Source organism: Tenrec ecaudatus, chromosome 6 (assembly GCF_050624435.1).
Source record: "Tenrec ecaudatus isolate mTenEca1 chromosome 6, mTenEca1.hap1, whole genome shotgun sequence".
NCBI classification, from domain to species: domain Eukaryota; kingdom Metazoa; phylum Chordata; class Mammalia; order Afrosoricida; family Tenrecidae; genus Tenrec; species Tenrec ecaudatus.
Window position 1 is genome coordinate 162,910,904 of NC_134535.1, and position 15,518 is coordinate 162,926,421.

General features: G+C 45.4%; 1 protein-coding gene across 2 annotated transcripts in view; it reads right to left on the reverse strand.

Annotated features, from left to right (window-relative positions):
• RSU1 (Ras suppressor protein 1) overlaps positions 1 to 10,107 on the reverse strand; it is a 257,042-nt gene extending 246,935 nt beyond the window's left edge. For both annotated transcript variants that reach the window (XM_075552447.1, XM_075552446.1), the window contains exons 1-2: positions 9,968 to 10,107; positions 9,620 to 9,731 (exon numbers count right to left, since the gene is read on the reverse strand). In XM_075552447.1, the coding sequence (XP_075408562.1) occupies positions 9,620 to 9,728 (109 nt within the window). In that variant the 5' untranslated portion in view covers positions 9,729 to 9,731; positions 9,968 to 10,107. The remainder of the gene's footprint in view (positions 1 to 9,619; positions 9,732 to 9,967) is intronic.
• Positions 10,108 to 15,518: the final 5,411 nt, after the last annotated feature.

The following is a 15,518-nucleotide window of genomic DNA, read 5'->3' on the forward strand; positions in this document are numbered from 1 at the left end:
TGAGGCGCTTGCTGATGAAGATCGACGATCTCCAGTATGGATTACAACTCTAGGTAAAGAAAACCAAAATCCCCACAACTTGATTAATATAGAGAGAGCATGATGATAAATGGAGAAAAGATTGAAGTTGTCGAAGATTTCCTCTTGCTTGGATCCACGATCAACGTTCATGGAAGCAGCAGTCAAGAGATCAAAGGGCGCACTGTTGTGCATCAATCCACTGCACACGCCCTCTTTTAGAGTGTTGAAAAGCAAGGATGTTACTTTGAGGACTAAGGTGCACATGACCCCAGCCAGGGTCTTTCAATCGCCTTGTAGGCATATGAAAGTTAGACACTGAGCAAGGACGACCAAAGGGGATTGATGTATTTGAACTGTGGGGCTGGTGAAGATTACTGAACCTACCAAGAACTGCCAAAAGAACAATTCCACCTGTCTTGAAAGAAGGACAGCCACGATGCTCCTTAGAGGCAAGGACAGGTAGGCATCTACTCACCACCAGTCTCTGCAGAAGGACATCTGCCGGAAACAGAAGGATTTCTTCCAAGTTGTCTCCCCCAAATACATGCCAAACTTAGCTGCTTGCAAATGACTATATACTTGGAGGTCATCAGAAGTAGGTCAGAGTTATTCTCCCTAAGGGATATCAGCCATCTAGATCAGGCAGACACCACTATTCATCCCACAACAAGTAGGGCCCACTCCCTTCTGATAAGGATAGTAGTTGTCTGGTTCCTTGTAGGAGACTCCAGAGAGGTCAAACCCACCCAAGGATGACTAAGGCTAGGCTGCCATCATGAATCTAGGGTCCGCCCATATTGTCACATGTATACCCCTAGACCTTCCCCTTCCTATGGGCACACCCCTAGCTCATCCCCTTCCTGTCTTGCTTATGCCTATCATACATCCTCTTCCTACGATGTGTATGCCTATTGGACTGCCCCTTCCTGTGACATATGGTGACATGCAATTACGTCCCCCTAAGAGGTAGAATGCTTGGTTAACAATAAGTGGGGTCCTCCAACCTCGTGCCCAGGGCTCCAGCATCCGGCCCGGCTCTCCAACCTCCTGCCAGGTCTTCAAGTCTCCTGCCAGGTCTCCACCCGACCTCCCCTCGGCCCACGCTGTGCGCGGACCTGGCTGGTAAGAGCATGGCCATCCAGGAGGTGAGCATGCTACCATGAAATGTGTCTGACTCCCATTATTCCAGTCTCTCCTCTACCTCTCATGCTCTCTGTAATTTTACTATAATCCTTACGTATTATCGCTGTACAATTGCACCTACAGGACCTGTGAGGATTTGTGGGGACCCTCCTCTCCCCACAGACATCCCGCTTAGAAATGTAGAAGGGCAGCAAGAGAGGAAGGCCCTAAAGGAGATGGCTTGACAGAGGGGCTGCACCCACGGTCTCACACGTAACAAGCGAGGGCCGCCCAGCCGATCTGTTGTATACCTGTTGTACACCGGGTCAGTGTGAGCTGAAGTGACTGTGCAGGGAGTCTGACAACCACACGGAGAAGACTGCTAAGGGGACTGTTTACATAGTGTCTGCTCACCGTGGGAAAAAAAGAAAAGACGATGCATTCAATAATTACTGTTGAATAAATATAATGATCAGATAAAACTCACCAACAGGAGTGAATGCCTACAGCCTTAATCACACACAAATAAAGTCCTGTGGAGCCAAAGTCACCCCAACACCCTGTCCCTGGTCCTGAATTCCATGAGGCCAGTGCCCCACTGGGTACAATCACCTGCCTCCTCCTGGAATTCTGCATCAGCGAGGAATCGGGCAGCTCAGCAGATGAGCTGCCAGGGGAAACCGTGGCACAAGGAGGCCAAGGTCACCGGCGAAGTTCCAGCATTGAATCCCACGTAGCACAGACTTGCTCTGCACTTAGTAAACCATCACAGATAAAATCATGTGTGAAAGAGTACTAATAGTGACGAGTAGACTTTTACGGGCCAGGTGGACTGATAGGCACTTTACAGAAACTGACTCACATGAAACCTCATCTGTGAGGACGGCACTCATTACCTCTAGTTCACGATGAGCAAACTGAGGCTCAGAGAGCGCATCACTCACACAGCTAGTGATGAAAATTAAAAAGAGCTGTTTATATAAAATATGCTGCAATTGACTAGAGTCAAATGTCAAATGATTTGATAACAGTAAAATATCATAATTAGTTCTGTTACGCCAAAGATGTCCTCTTGTTTTATTGTTATCTCCTATCTTCCTAAAAAGGGAGCCCGAGGGGCACAGGGGTTACGTGTTGGGCTCCTAACCTCAAGGTCAGCAGTTCAAACCCACCAGTCACTCATCAAGAGAAAGGCAAGATGGGTTACAGTCTCAGAAACCCACAGGGGCAGTCCTAGAGGGTCGGTGTCCTATAAGGTCGGAATTGACTTATGGGAGTGAGTATATCCTGATGAAATCTATGTCCTACCTAAAACGGAATATTGGACAGTTCAACCAAGTTTCTGATAGGAGTTGGGGAGAAAAGCCTATTTCTAAGTTAAATGTCTTTAGAAGTAGTGGTGGTACTGGTGCTTGAGGTGGTGGCGGTACTGCTGCTGGTGGGAGCGGTGGTGCTGGAGGTGGTGGCCTCAGTGGTGCTGGTGCTGCTGGAGTTGGTGAGGGTGGTGTGGGTGGAGGCAGTGCTGGTGGTAGAGGTGGTGGTGCTGCTGCTACTGCTGGCTGCTGGCGAGTCGATCCCCTTGCATGGAACCTGCACCCAGGTGTGCAGAGCAGGCCTGCTCTCCACAGTTAGGAAGGCTGTGACCTCTTAGGAGCAGGCGTCCAGGCCTGGTTCCTGAAGAACTACTCACTGGGCTCCAACCATCCACTTCTAAGTTTGTGGTCAAGCACTGAACCATTTTCACCGCCCAGGAAATCCAACATTCGTCGCTGACTCCCATCACTTCCCTTCCTTCATAGCCTTTTCCAGAGCACTCAGCCAAGGTCAGGGTGAGGAGAAGAGACCGAGTGAGCAGAGAAAGCCATGTCAGTCGCTGTGCGCGCATGGGCGTACCTGGGGTGAGGGACTGACATTTAGCCTTTCTAGAAGAAGGGCCACAGGAATGCTGTCCGGTGGCTGTCCAAGCCACCCATTCTTTCCCCAAGCCCTGCCTGCCGGGGGCATTGAGCTGGAGGGAGCAGCAGACAAAGGTCCTCGAGGCCGGGCACAGCCTGATCAAAAGCTGCAGATGGAGATGGCCGTACCACTTAGGAAGGTTAAAATAAAGGGGAGATGGGGAGGGCCGCTTTTACTAAAGATCACTGCTTCACACTACAGGCACCTCTTCTGTTTCCTCCAATGACAGCCCCTGTGGATCAACCAGATGATGAACAGGGGGTTCTCAGGGCTCCGGAAGTCGCCCCAATTTCTCAGGGGTACTGTTGTCGACTACTGGGCCTGGCCCTTGGGAAAGACCACTCCCTTGGTAGGTTACTCTCCTTTCCAGCTTTCTGTGAAAGGCATGTGAGTCTAACCTGGCTTGGGGGGGGGGGGGGAGGGGGCACAGAGAAAGAGAGATAGGAAGAGTTCGATAAAGGCTTGGGCATCCAGAGGACAATAAACAAGAAGAGATCAAAAAGTCACCAGAGACAAATAAACAGACACGGAAGTCACTGCACCAGGCTGCCGTGGGACTCCAGGCGCCCGTGCAGGGTGACGCTGGGGCCCTTCAAAGGCAGCTTTATCGCCCAATGAAGCCCCTGGCTGCGGCAGCATCCTTAATAAAAAGGACACAATTGGTGACATTACTCATGCAGGCTCTATGGAAAGCAAGTGTGCAGATTGAAATGCTGCTTAGGATGGGGAAAAACTGAAAAGAAGTCAAAATCAGGACGGATTTAGAAGAAATAGCAAATTAAATCTATTAAGTATCACAGGCACAAGTGTCAAGTTCTACCAGCCCTGAAAGTCCACACAGGAACCATCGACCTAAGACACTCTTGCCTGACATCGTCTCATTGTCAAACCACACAGAATCTGTTGCAACTGGTGACGGCTGGCTCTCACCACAGGAATATTCATATTAATAGTCGGCAGCGAATGGACACTCGCTGAATTCCACACTGAGCGTGAGATCTACGTGCATGACGGCATTTAACACTCAACCTGGGAAAACCAAAGCCCAAACTCACTGCCGTTGAGTCCATTTTGGCTCCTAGTGACCTTAGAGGAGGACAGTATAGGACTGTCCCTGTGTTAGACAGGGTTCTCTAGAGAGACAAAACCAGACTGCTAATAATTATATATATATAGGGAGAGATAGATAGATAGATAACACAAGAAATCAACTGTTAAATTATGTATACATAGATAGATAATACAAGAAATGAACAGTTAAATTATAAAGCAATACAAATGGCTCAGTGCAACTCACTCCCAAGAGAGAGTTGTGAGACACTGGCAGTCCTTCAAGTCTTGAGGGCCGCCAGGTAGTCCTCTGTAGAGAGAGAGCTAGGCTATCCCGGCACAGGCAACAAACAGCAAGGCAGGCCCCAACTGTCAGTCAGGTCACCAACCATCAGTCCCCAGCTCCAGAAATGTACATTCCAATCGTGTGGTCTTAAAGGGATCTCAACTTACAGCGACACAGTCCATGGGTTAGGTGTCCCACAGGTAGTGTAGCTTGCAAATTGAGGCACAGAACAAGCAAGGCAGCCGCATACTGGTCTGATGATCAAAGAGCGAGAGACAAGAAAGGCGAGGCTCACCAAGCCATTTATCTCTCCACCCTTCAATTAATCCCACTTGTGTTTATCGGCCAGGCTGGCACAATAAACTAACTATCTCAGTCCCCTATAGATTTCTAAGACTATAAATTGTTTCCTGCGGAGTGGCTGGTAGTTTTGAACTGCTGACCTTGGGCTTGGCAGTCCAACATGTAACCCACTAGGTCACCAGGACTCCTAGCAACCTATGTACTAAAGTTCCCATTTAATGATGAAATCTCTGTGAGGTTACATAGTTTCTCCAGGTTACAGAAAACCAAACCAGAATCACTGCCATGGCGTCAATTCTGACACATGGGCAAGGAAGGGCTACCTTGGGGGTTTCTCAGACTTTAAGTCTCCCCTGGGAGTAGACTTCATTTTCAGAAAGCAGTTCCTGGTCTCTGAGCAAACAAAGTGCGATGTGTACAACACAAAACCTCTACTACTGTGAAGAAAGAGGACGCAGGAGCAGAACGTCAGAACACATTCTTTGGACACGGGGTCCCTTCTAGTCCGCGGGAAGATTGATGGCTTCACACAGAGATCTCCAAAGGGCCTGTGGATGTTGAAAGGAGGCACAGACCTGGCTCCAGCACCAACAAAAGGAGAGAAAACTGTCCCCTAGAGTTGGCGCTCTGAATTTAGTCTTGTAGCCTCCCCAAACGTGACAGAATAGATACAGTTGTTTGTAACAGCAAAGCAACACATTCCTATCCAGCTGAAAGGCAGACGCTTAGAAGAAGCCTCACGCCCTCATTCTATCTTCACAACTTAAAATGTGCTTCTTTTTTTAGAGAAAGTGGGCAAGGGAAGGATGAGGAGTGGAAAGCTTTCAGACTCCAGAAGTAGCCATTTCCTATGCTGCGAATTTGTCTTCATGAGCCTATATCAAACCTCACCCTTCACAGTCACATCAGTGGAACGTGTTCAGAATGGTTTTACTTTTCATCCCCAATGCCACACCGGAAACTCTGTTTTTTCCAGGAAGCAAGTGGCTATCTTCTCTTCTTCAATAAGAACCAAGGCCTCCGAGAGATAATGGAGCTGAAGCCCCACAGCTGTGCCACTTTCTCTACTTGGAACTATTACACTGAGCCTACTCTTCAACAGCTGAGAAGTGTAACACTCTTCTGTTGGAAGCGACCTTTCCCCACAACCCCATGGGAAAAGGCAGAGCACCCCAAAACCAGAAATACAGCAGTGTGCCAGGTCCTGCTTGTGGCTTGGCCTTTCTTCCTCTGGAGTGTAGGCTCTCAAACTTATTTGGTCGACCACGCACTTTTCAGAAAAAAATATACATATATTCAGCAGGCCCCTGACAATGAAAAAGGTTTGACCTGAACATGAGAGTGGGGCAAGAAGAAAGCCAAAGGAAAGCGAAAAGAACTAGGAGGCAAAGAACACTTATAAAGGTCTACATACAGGCATGTACATAGGTAAATATATTTATATATGATGATAGGGAAATAGATCTATGTACCTATATTTATAAGTTAAGTATTAAATAACCCAGAATTTTGTGATGCTAGCCTTCCTGACACAATCACTGAAGACAAAGCGGGTGCATAAGCAAATGTGGTGAAGAAAACTGACGGTGCCCAACTATCAAAAGAGATAGCGTCTGGGATCTTAAAGGCTTGAAGATAGACAAGCAGCGATCTAGCTCAGAAGCACCAAAGCCCACATGGAAGAAGCACACCAGCCTGTGTGATCATGATGTGTCGATGGGATCATGTATCAGGCATCAAAGACCCAGAACAGAAAATCATATCTATGTGAATGAGGGGGAGTGAGGAGTGGGGACCCAAATCCCATCTGTAGACAACAGAACATCCCCTTACAGAAGGGTCACAAGGAAGAGACAAGCCAGTCAGGGCGCAGTATAATGCTGACGAAACATACAACATTCCTCTAGTTCCTGAATGCTTCTTCCCCCCAACTATCATGAACCCAATTCTATCTTACACCAGAATTCTATCTTACACATAATGTACACAGAGCATGTACACTGGTGCAGATAAGAATTCACAACACAGAGAATCCAGGACAGATAAACCCCTCAGGACCAATAATGACAGTAGCGATACAAGGAGGGTAGGGGGAAGTTGGCAGGGAGAAAGGAAGAACCAATCACAATGATCTATGTATAATCCGAACCAATCACAATGATCTACATAAAATCCCTCCGCCAGGTGTATGAACAACAGAAAAGTGGGTGAAGCGAGACAGCAGTCAGTGTAAGACATGAAATAATAATAATAATTTATAAATCATCAAGGGTTCATGAGGGAAGGAGAGTCGGGGAGGGGGGGGGAATGAGGAGCCAATACCAAGGGCTCAAGTAGAAAGAAAATGTTTTGAAAATGATGATGGCAACATATGTACAAATGTGTTTGATACAATGTGATAAGAGCTATAAGGACCCTCAGTAAAGTGAGTTTTTAAAAAATAGCTCTTGAATGCCATAAGAAGGTGGATATTTAAATTTGAGATATTTACTTCTGTTCTACAGACTGAAGCTTCAGAGGTTTATAAATATGACATGAATATGGGCTATTTGCAGTGAAACTTGGCTAATCATATTCTAGGCAATTCTGTTGAAGCATTTTCAAAGGTGTGTTTTAGAAGGTTATTTTAAGCACACACACACACAAACCCATGCTAACTTTTTTATGAGAATATTTGTTACCCAATAATAAAGTTTGACTCAATGAAGAAGAATAAAAGAAAAAATTTGATTTATAACCTAGGATGTGGTCTCACCCACTTTAGGAAACCCTGCTCTGCAGCATTAGTGCCCGTCCACCCCACCTCCCACCCCCAGGCGATCGAGACGGCAGCGTGGCTGGGCAAACCCAGATCCCATGTAGCCAGTTCAGTACCAGACTTCCATGTACTTGTCAACACCAAGAATCGATCACCACTGAGAAGCCAACATCTACCAGGAAGCCCAGTGTAAACCCTAAGTTTCACGGCAGACTTCTTGCCGGAAGTTACCAAACGCAAACTGTCTATAACTTTACATCTCCTTTCCTATTGCTAACAAGGATCAATAGCAAGGCATGCTTGGTGAGCTGTTCCTATAAATATTACAGTCTAAAAAGCCATATGGAGCCATACTTCTCTGTCACATGCGTTGCTATGATTAGAGGCAAAACGTGAGCACAATTAATAGCTGCAAGCCCAATCTGACACAAGCCACGAAGTTAGAACACTTAGCTCCGCTACCCGCATGCCCAATGAGCAAGCCATCATCTATGAGGTCGCTTGGACATCTCTCCTTGAACACCCTAGTCTGGACCTCCAAAACTTTCCTGCCCCTTCATCTATCTTTCTTCTGTCCATCAAGCACTTTTGAGACACGACTATAAAGCAGACAAACATGAATACTGCACAGCTTAAGTCCTGCCAGGTCCTACGTCTATAAAGGAGCGTCAAAATGTTCATGGAAAAACGGAATTACAAGGTGATAGGATTTCTCAAGTAACCTTTGGAAGTCCGTCTTATATAACAGGAGATGAGCAAGACGCGCCCAGTTTCACAGAGGAGCGAGTGACAGAGAAGATGTCCCATTGGTTGGGATGGCCCAGCTGACTTGTGACAGGTAAATACGATTTTCAGTGAAGAGGAGTATTTGTAGACAGCAAGGTGTCAGAGGATGTGCTCTGATTCAGGAAGAGCTCTGTGTTCAGTGATGGGAAATGTCACTGTGTGGAAAAAAGACAGAGCTAGAGGAGGTGGGCAGTGAGACCATGTATCATATCAGACAGCATGGACCATCACTGACAACTAGACGTGTTTAAAGGAAAAGGTCCAAATCAGGGTCAGGGTTAGCCTCTGTGTATTTTGCTTCACCTACCAGTGTTTTACAAGTATGGGAATTAGTTACTAATCTTTACAAATTAGAAAATGTCACAGAAGAATCTGTATCACAGGCTTCTTAATAAAAAGAGAACAAACAGGCTTGTGAGCCTAGTAGAATCTGGTGGGACCCCAACATGTGGCTCTTGGACAACCTTGAGTCTGGTGGCTTAGTTTTCAAATAAACTATCGACCATTCTGTAAGGTATGCAATAACCCCAGGGCTGTATGCACGTCTTAGAACCATCGACCACTGGTGACCAAATGAGCAGTATTTGCCCCAAATGCATCTGAAGTTGCAATGATTGTTTTAAAGGGAAAAATTAACATAAAATAGGAAAAGGACTTTGTAAGAAAGATAGTGATGAAACTACAGGGTCAAATGAGCACGTGTGGAAGACATCACAGTAACACAAAACCACACAAAACACACATTGAGTGGATATGCATTCATACTGACTATAGGGCAGAGTACAACTGCCCTGTGCATTTCCAAGACTGTAACTCATTACAGGAGTAGAAATCCCCATCTCTTTCCTGTGGAGTAACAGGTGGTTTGGAACTGCTGACCTTGCAGTCAGCAACCCACAGGGTCACCACTATGCAGCGCAATAACACAAGCCTTAGCAAAGATCCCAGAAAATGAGGAGTCAAGCACTCCAATTAACCCCGTAACCTTTGTGCGGCATTTGTTCATAGACCAAAGACTATATACGGAGAAGGGGGGGCGGGGCTTAAAATAAATCAATTAAAGAGGTTATTAAAATAATTGTTAGAAACTGGACCCAAATGCCACTATCCATCCTAGGCAATGGAGGAGGCACAGCAGCTAACTGTGTCTCACCCTGTAGCTCAGGCTCCTTTCCCAGAGGGAAAGGAACAAATGGTGAGCGCAAACTTTTTGCACGAAACTCCTGCAGGAAAGTGAGAGTTACAAGCAGCCAGGAGCTCTAAATCAGCAGGTGGTTGGGGGTCTTTAGAGCCCCCTCGCCTACCCTCCAAGGGCAAGGTCTTGGCCAAGCACTTACACAGACCGTTGACATCCAGCATGTTGGAGATGCCCCGGTCACTCATGTCCACTTCCGGCTGGTTCTTCTCCCGGCTCTCCTCCACCAACTTTTTCAGCGATTTAGACATGGTCTATATCAAACGACAACAAGAAAACACGTGGGCGATGGCCAGGCGGGTGTGGGGGCAGAAAGGAAAGAGCCCCCTCTGCGGCCACTCCCCATCTTCCCGGCCCTGGAAAGTGGACCGCGCCCGGCAGAAGCGAGGCAGGGAGGGGGATGGGTTAGGCAGAGAAGCGGGTGGGAAGGGTCCCGTGCCCTTCCAGCCCCGCAGCAAAGTAGCAAACCCGAGTGCCATGCCACACTCACCGCTGATGGCAGCACCTAACAGCTGGGCGGGGGGGAGGGGGATCGCAGGTCCAGCAGAACACACTCAGGCGGCAAGAGATGCACTCGCTCAGGGCAAGGCTGCACACCCTAACTAGAGACACGCCCTGTCCCGGCACTTGGCGCAGGCGCACACGCGGCGGTTGCCAACCCCACTCCCCGCCCGCGGCGGGCCCTTCCCAAATTAGGAGAACCGCCGACAGGGCGCGGCTTCAGGGCGCCGCTCCTCCCCTTTAGGAATGCATACCCTGCGGCCGGCCAATCACGTCCGTCGGTGGGCTTGGAGACTCCACCTCTCCTCCAAGTTAGCCCCATCCTTTGTGGTTCCCCGCGTTTGGGATTCCGATTGGGCCGGCGTTGCGCATGCGTGCGCGCGCGTGTGCGCAGGCTCAGTGTGGTTGTGGAAGCCGACCGCGGCGCGGGACCCAGTGGGCAAGGTTTTCGCCCAGAGGCTTGAGGAACAGTTCTAACAGATGGGGAAGGCTGGAAGAAAAGTAACCTGTCAGCGTCCTGCTTCGAATAGGAAACCGTGCCTGGCTGAAGTTGTCACCCTGAGTCACTTCTTCACAATTATACGTTTGATAGTCCTTGTCTGGCCGGCCACCCAACCTCGGGTCATACGTGAAAAATCGGAATATTCCGTGGACTGTCCCAAGAAGGAACAGATCTGTTTTGTAAGACATACAGCCAGAATGCGCCTTAGAAGCCAGGCTGGCAACACTTCGGCCTGCCTACTTTCAAGAGATCACAGAAAAAGGCTAAATGCTAAAAATGTAGTATGATGTTTGATAAAGGAGAGGGGTCAGCAAAACATATATATATATATATATATATATATATATATATATATATATATATATATATATATATATATATATTTCCTATATATATATGGGAAACCCTCAATGGGGCGCTTGACTTGCCACAAGAAGGAACTGACTTGCACAGTGGCCATGAAGGTGGCACAAGGCTCGGCAGCCTTTCCTTGTGTTTGTTAAGATGAGTTTCTGAAATCCTGTAGCATTCTGGGCCTGGACTTGGCACCTGCCCCTTTTGGTTTTCAGCAATTGTAACCACCCTGAGTTACAAGTAACATTAGAAGCAAAACACAACCATTAAAAAGTCCTAGTTGACCTTTTAATATCTGTGAAACATGAACATGATCATTCCTACGATCTCTCACTTTCCCTCTATAAAATCCATGGGATTTTTAATCCTAGTCTCACTACAGGCCTCTGCCCCCATTTTCTGATTCAGGGTCAGTCATCCAGTCATGTGCCAACCCCGATCTACCTTCCCCCAAAACCCTTATTAATGTCAATTTCATACTATGGAATAAGGGTTGATACCACACATTTCTCTTCACTAGATCGGTATATCTGTTTCCATATTGCAGATTGAAACAAGGATCAAAGCTGTAAAAAGATGTAAAGTAATAAAGAAATTACAGCTCTCAACCAGTGGAGTAAGAGACAGACCTGCAGCATTAAATTTTAAAACGAGAGGAATTACAGAAAGCCGATGAAGGTTGACAGTGGGACAAAGAGGAAAGTAAAAGGAAATAGAGGAAAGAACTAGGAAGCAAAGGACATTTGTGGAGGTATAAAAACAGTCACGTACATATGTAAATATACTTATATATAGCGATAGGGACATAGATCTATGTACATATGTTAAGTATTAAGATATTTTAAGATAGCAGATGGATATTGGGCCTCGAATCAAGTCTTCCCTCAACACAAGATCACTTTGTTCCAATACCCTGCCATTCTGTGATGCTCACCTTTCTGACACAATTGCTGAAGACAAAATGGGTGCATAAGAAAATGTGGTGAAGAACGCTGATGATGCCCCGGTACCAAAAAATATAGCATCTGGGGTCTTAAAGGCTTGAAGGTAAACAAGCGGCCAACTAGCTAGAAAGCAACAAAGCCCACATGGAAGAAGCACACCAGCCTGTGTGATCATTAGGTGTTAACAGGATCAGGTATCAGGCATCAGAAACCCCCAAACAAACAATGGAGTGAAGACCAAAGCCCATCTGTAGACAATTGGACATCCCCTGCCTCCCCCAGAAGGGTCACAAGGAAAGAAGGAGCCAGTCAGGGTGCAGTGTAGCATCGATGAGCCATACAACATTCCTCTAGTTCCTTAATGCTTCCTACCGCCCCCTGCCCCCACTATCATGACCCCAGTAGTACCGTACAAATCCAGCTAGACCAGAGCATGTACACTGGTGTAGATAGGAGCTCTCCACACATGGAATCCAGGACACTTGAACCCCTCAGAATAATAATCGGAGTAGTGATACCATGTGGATAGGGGGAAGATGGGGCGGGGAGGGGGGAGCTGATTTCAATGATCAATGTAAACCACCACCCCACCAGGGTGACAAACAACAGAAACATTGATGCAGGGAGACAGCAGACAGTATAAAATATGAAAATAATAATACTAATTGATCATTTAACAAGGGTTCATGAGGGTGAGAGGGTAAGAGTGGGGGGAGGGGATGAGCCGATACCAAGGGCTCAAGTAGAAAGAAGATGTTTTGGAAAGGATGGTGGCAACATCTGTGCAAATGTGCTTGACACAGAGGATGTATGGATTGTTACAAGAGCTGTAAGAGCCTGCGAGAAAATGATTTTTTTAAATTTAAACACGAATTATTCTAATTAGAAAATATTCCCTAGGAGAGGCATATACTTGCATTCATCTTTAATCTGGTACCATTCCTTGGTTTTACGGTTCATTAACTAGACATTATTAAAGAATGTGGGTCACCGATTTTCTTGAATGGCCTTCCTAGTGAGTCGGCCTCATGTTTCCTCATGACTAGGTTCAGATGATGTCTTTTTGGAGGAGTATCACCCAGGTGACATTTCTTTGCCACTGTGTCAAAGGCAGGTGACGTCGGTCTCTCCCATTATTGGCAACATTTGATCCCCTGATTAAGGTGCTGTCTGAAAAATTCCTTCAATGTAAAGTTGCTCTGGAATCAACGATGTGTGGCGAGACTGGTTGCGGGCAGAGGGGTGTAAATATCTCATTCCTCAAGTTTTACCCACAAGTCTTGGCACCCAGCCGTGATTTTCTAACTTCATAGTTTTGTCAGTATGTATTTGGTGGTACTCTATGGCTACATTCACTTACTGAATCATTATGTTTTTTAAAAAATTAATAAACATTTTAAAATATTTTTTATTTATTTTACATTTTATTAGGGGCTCATACATCTCTTATCACAATCCATACATATACATACATCAATTGTATAAAGCACATCCATACATTCTTTGCCCTAATCATTTTCAAAGCATTTGCATCAGGTCCTCTTTTTTCCCCCTCCCTCCCCGCTACCCCCTCCCTCTTGAGCCCTTGATAATTTATAGATTGTTATTTTGTCATATTTTTCCCTATCCGGAGTCTCCCCCCCCACTTCCCTGCATTTTTTAAAGGAAACAATTGAGAATTTGCTTCACTTTGCTGTTCCTGCATCTAATTCTGAATGTTATATTTGTATTATTTTTGTTATTAACTTTAACCAATCTGCTGACAATTCCTATTCTTCATTCTATCCTTTCTGCTCATGAATCTTGATTGTATAGGTTGAAGGCATGTATGTCTCTTCAATTCTGTTTCTCTCCTATAATTCTATTACTTTGTCTCAGGTACTACCATTAGCTTTTGAATCTTTTAATCACATTTTCCCAATCATTCTATAAATAGCTATAAGTTGTCCATGTCTTTTATAACCATTAATTTTAAGAGCTGAAAATTAAAAATTAAAGGAATTTCATAATTCAGATTATTTTAATATTGCTTACTGAAGAAACAAATAGTGTGACAACTACTCTCTTATCAACTTTTTCATTTTCCAACATTTTTGCATAAATGATAGTAAAAAAAGTTTTAAACAAAAAAGAACTATCAGATGATTGTGCATTTAAGGACCTACATCTGGTCAGAAAGACACTGAAGTGTGAGGGCAGAGAAGCCCCGACTGTGAGTGTAAGGATTACTTGCTGGCGTGTCAGGGGCATGACTCTCCGTGGTTTGGCAGTTATGTAAGGATGTAGCCATCATCCTCCGTGCTATGTTCTGAGGTGATCATGCTTCATTTCCTCACAACAACATGGCCTTTGGACCCTGATCATGTTAAGGGGTGAGCATGACTTCTGTGTCACTTGAAGGAGATTATACCCAGATTAAATACACTGCTTTTCTCTTTTTTTTTCCGACTACACTAAAATTAAGCTGAGCTTCCTATTAGATCAGGGTTCTCCTTATACAGTTCTATTATTTTTAACTCGTTTCTGATTTCTTCCAGTCATCTTTACCTTAGTGCTAAGCTCTTGTACCTGCTCACTAATTTTGTTCATTGTGTAAAATTCAATAAGTACTTCTGGATGCAGGGGTGGTGATTCCTACCACATCCCTGTTTAACTCATCTCTTTGACCAATAAAGAAGGCAGATGGATTCTGGAGAATGACAGTGGATTATCATAAACTTAACCCAGTGGTAATTCCAATTGCCGCTGCCACTCCAGATATGATTTCATTGCTTGAGCAAATGAATACTTCTCCTGGTACTTGATATGTAGCTATTGATCTGGCCAATGCCTTCTTCTCAATACCAGTCTCAAAGGACTACCAGAAGCTGTTTGCCTTCAGCTGGCAGGGGGGGAAAGTTCACTTTCACAACTCTCCCCCAGAGGTACATCAGCTCTTTCGCCCTGTGCCATAATTTAGTCCCAAGGGACCTCAAATGCTGGCTCTTCTGAAAAATGTCACACTAGTCCACTATATTGATGACAATATGCTGATTGGACCCAAAAAGGAGGATGAATCAAAGACTCTAGATTCATTGGTACAACATCTGCATGCAAGAGATTGGAAAATCAACCCAACTAATTAGTTGTTATATTCCTTTGTGATGTGTATTCACGTGCCCTGGTTTTGTTTGTCTAGAGAACACTCATTTGCATTGAAATGGTTGTTTGTCTGGGGTCTTCTGATGCCTGATACCCAATTCTGTTGACACCTTGTGATCTCACAGGCTGGTGTGCTTTTCTATGTGTGCTTTGTTGCTTCCCTTCTGGATGGCTGTTTGTTTAACTTCAAGCTTTTAAGACCCCAGATGCTAATCTTGTAATAGCCGGGCACCATCAGCTTTCTTCATCACATTAGCTTATACATCCGTTTTGTCTTCAGTGATCGTTTTGGGAAGGTGAGTATCACAGAATGTCAGATTATTAGAAGAAAATGTTCTTGCATTTAGTGAGGACTTCAGTAGAGGCCCAATGTCCATCTGCTACCTTAATACTTAACTTATAAATATATGTATTTAGACCTATGTCCCTATTGCTATATATTAATATATTTACATATATACATGCCATGTTTATAGCTCTATAAATATCTTCTGCCTCCTAGTTCTTTCCTCCATTTCCTTTTACTTTCCTCCTGCCCCACTATCATGTTCGACCTTCATTCGGCTCTCAGTAATTCCTCTTGTCTACATTGCACTTGA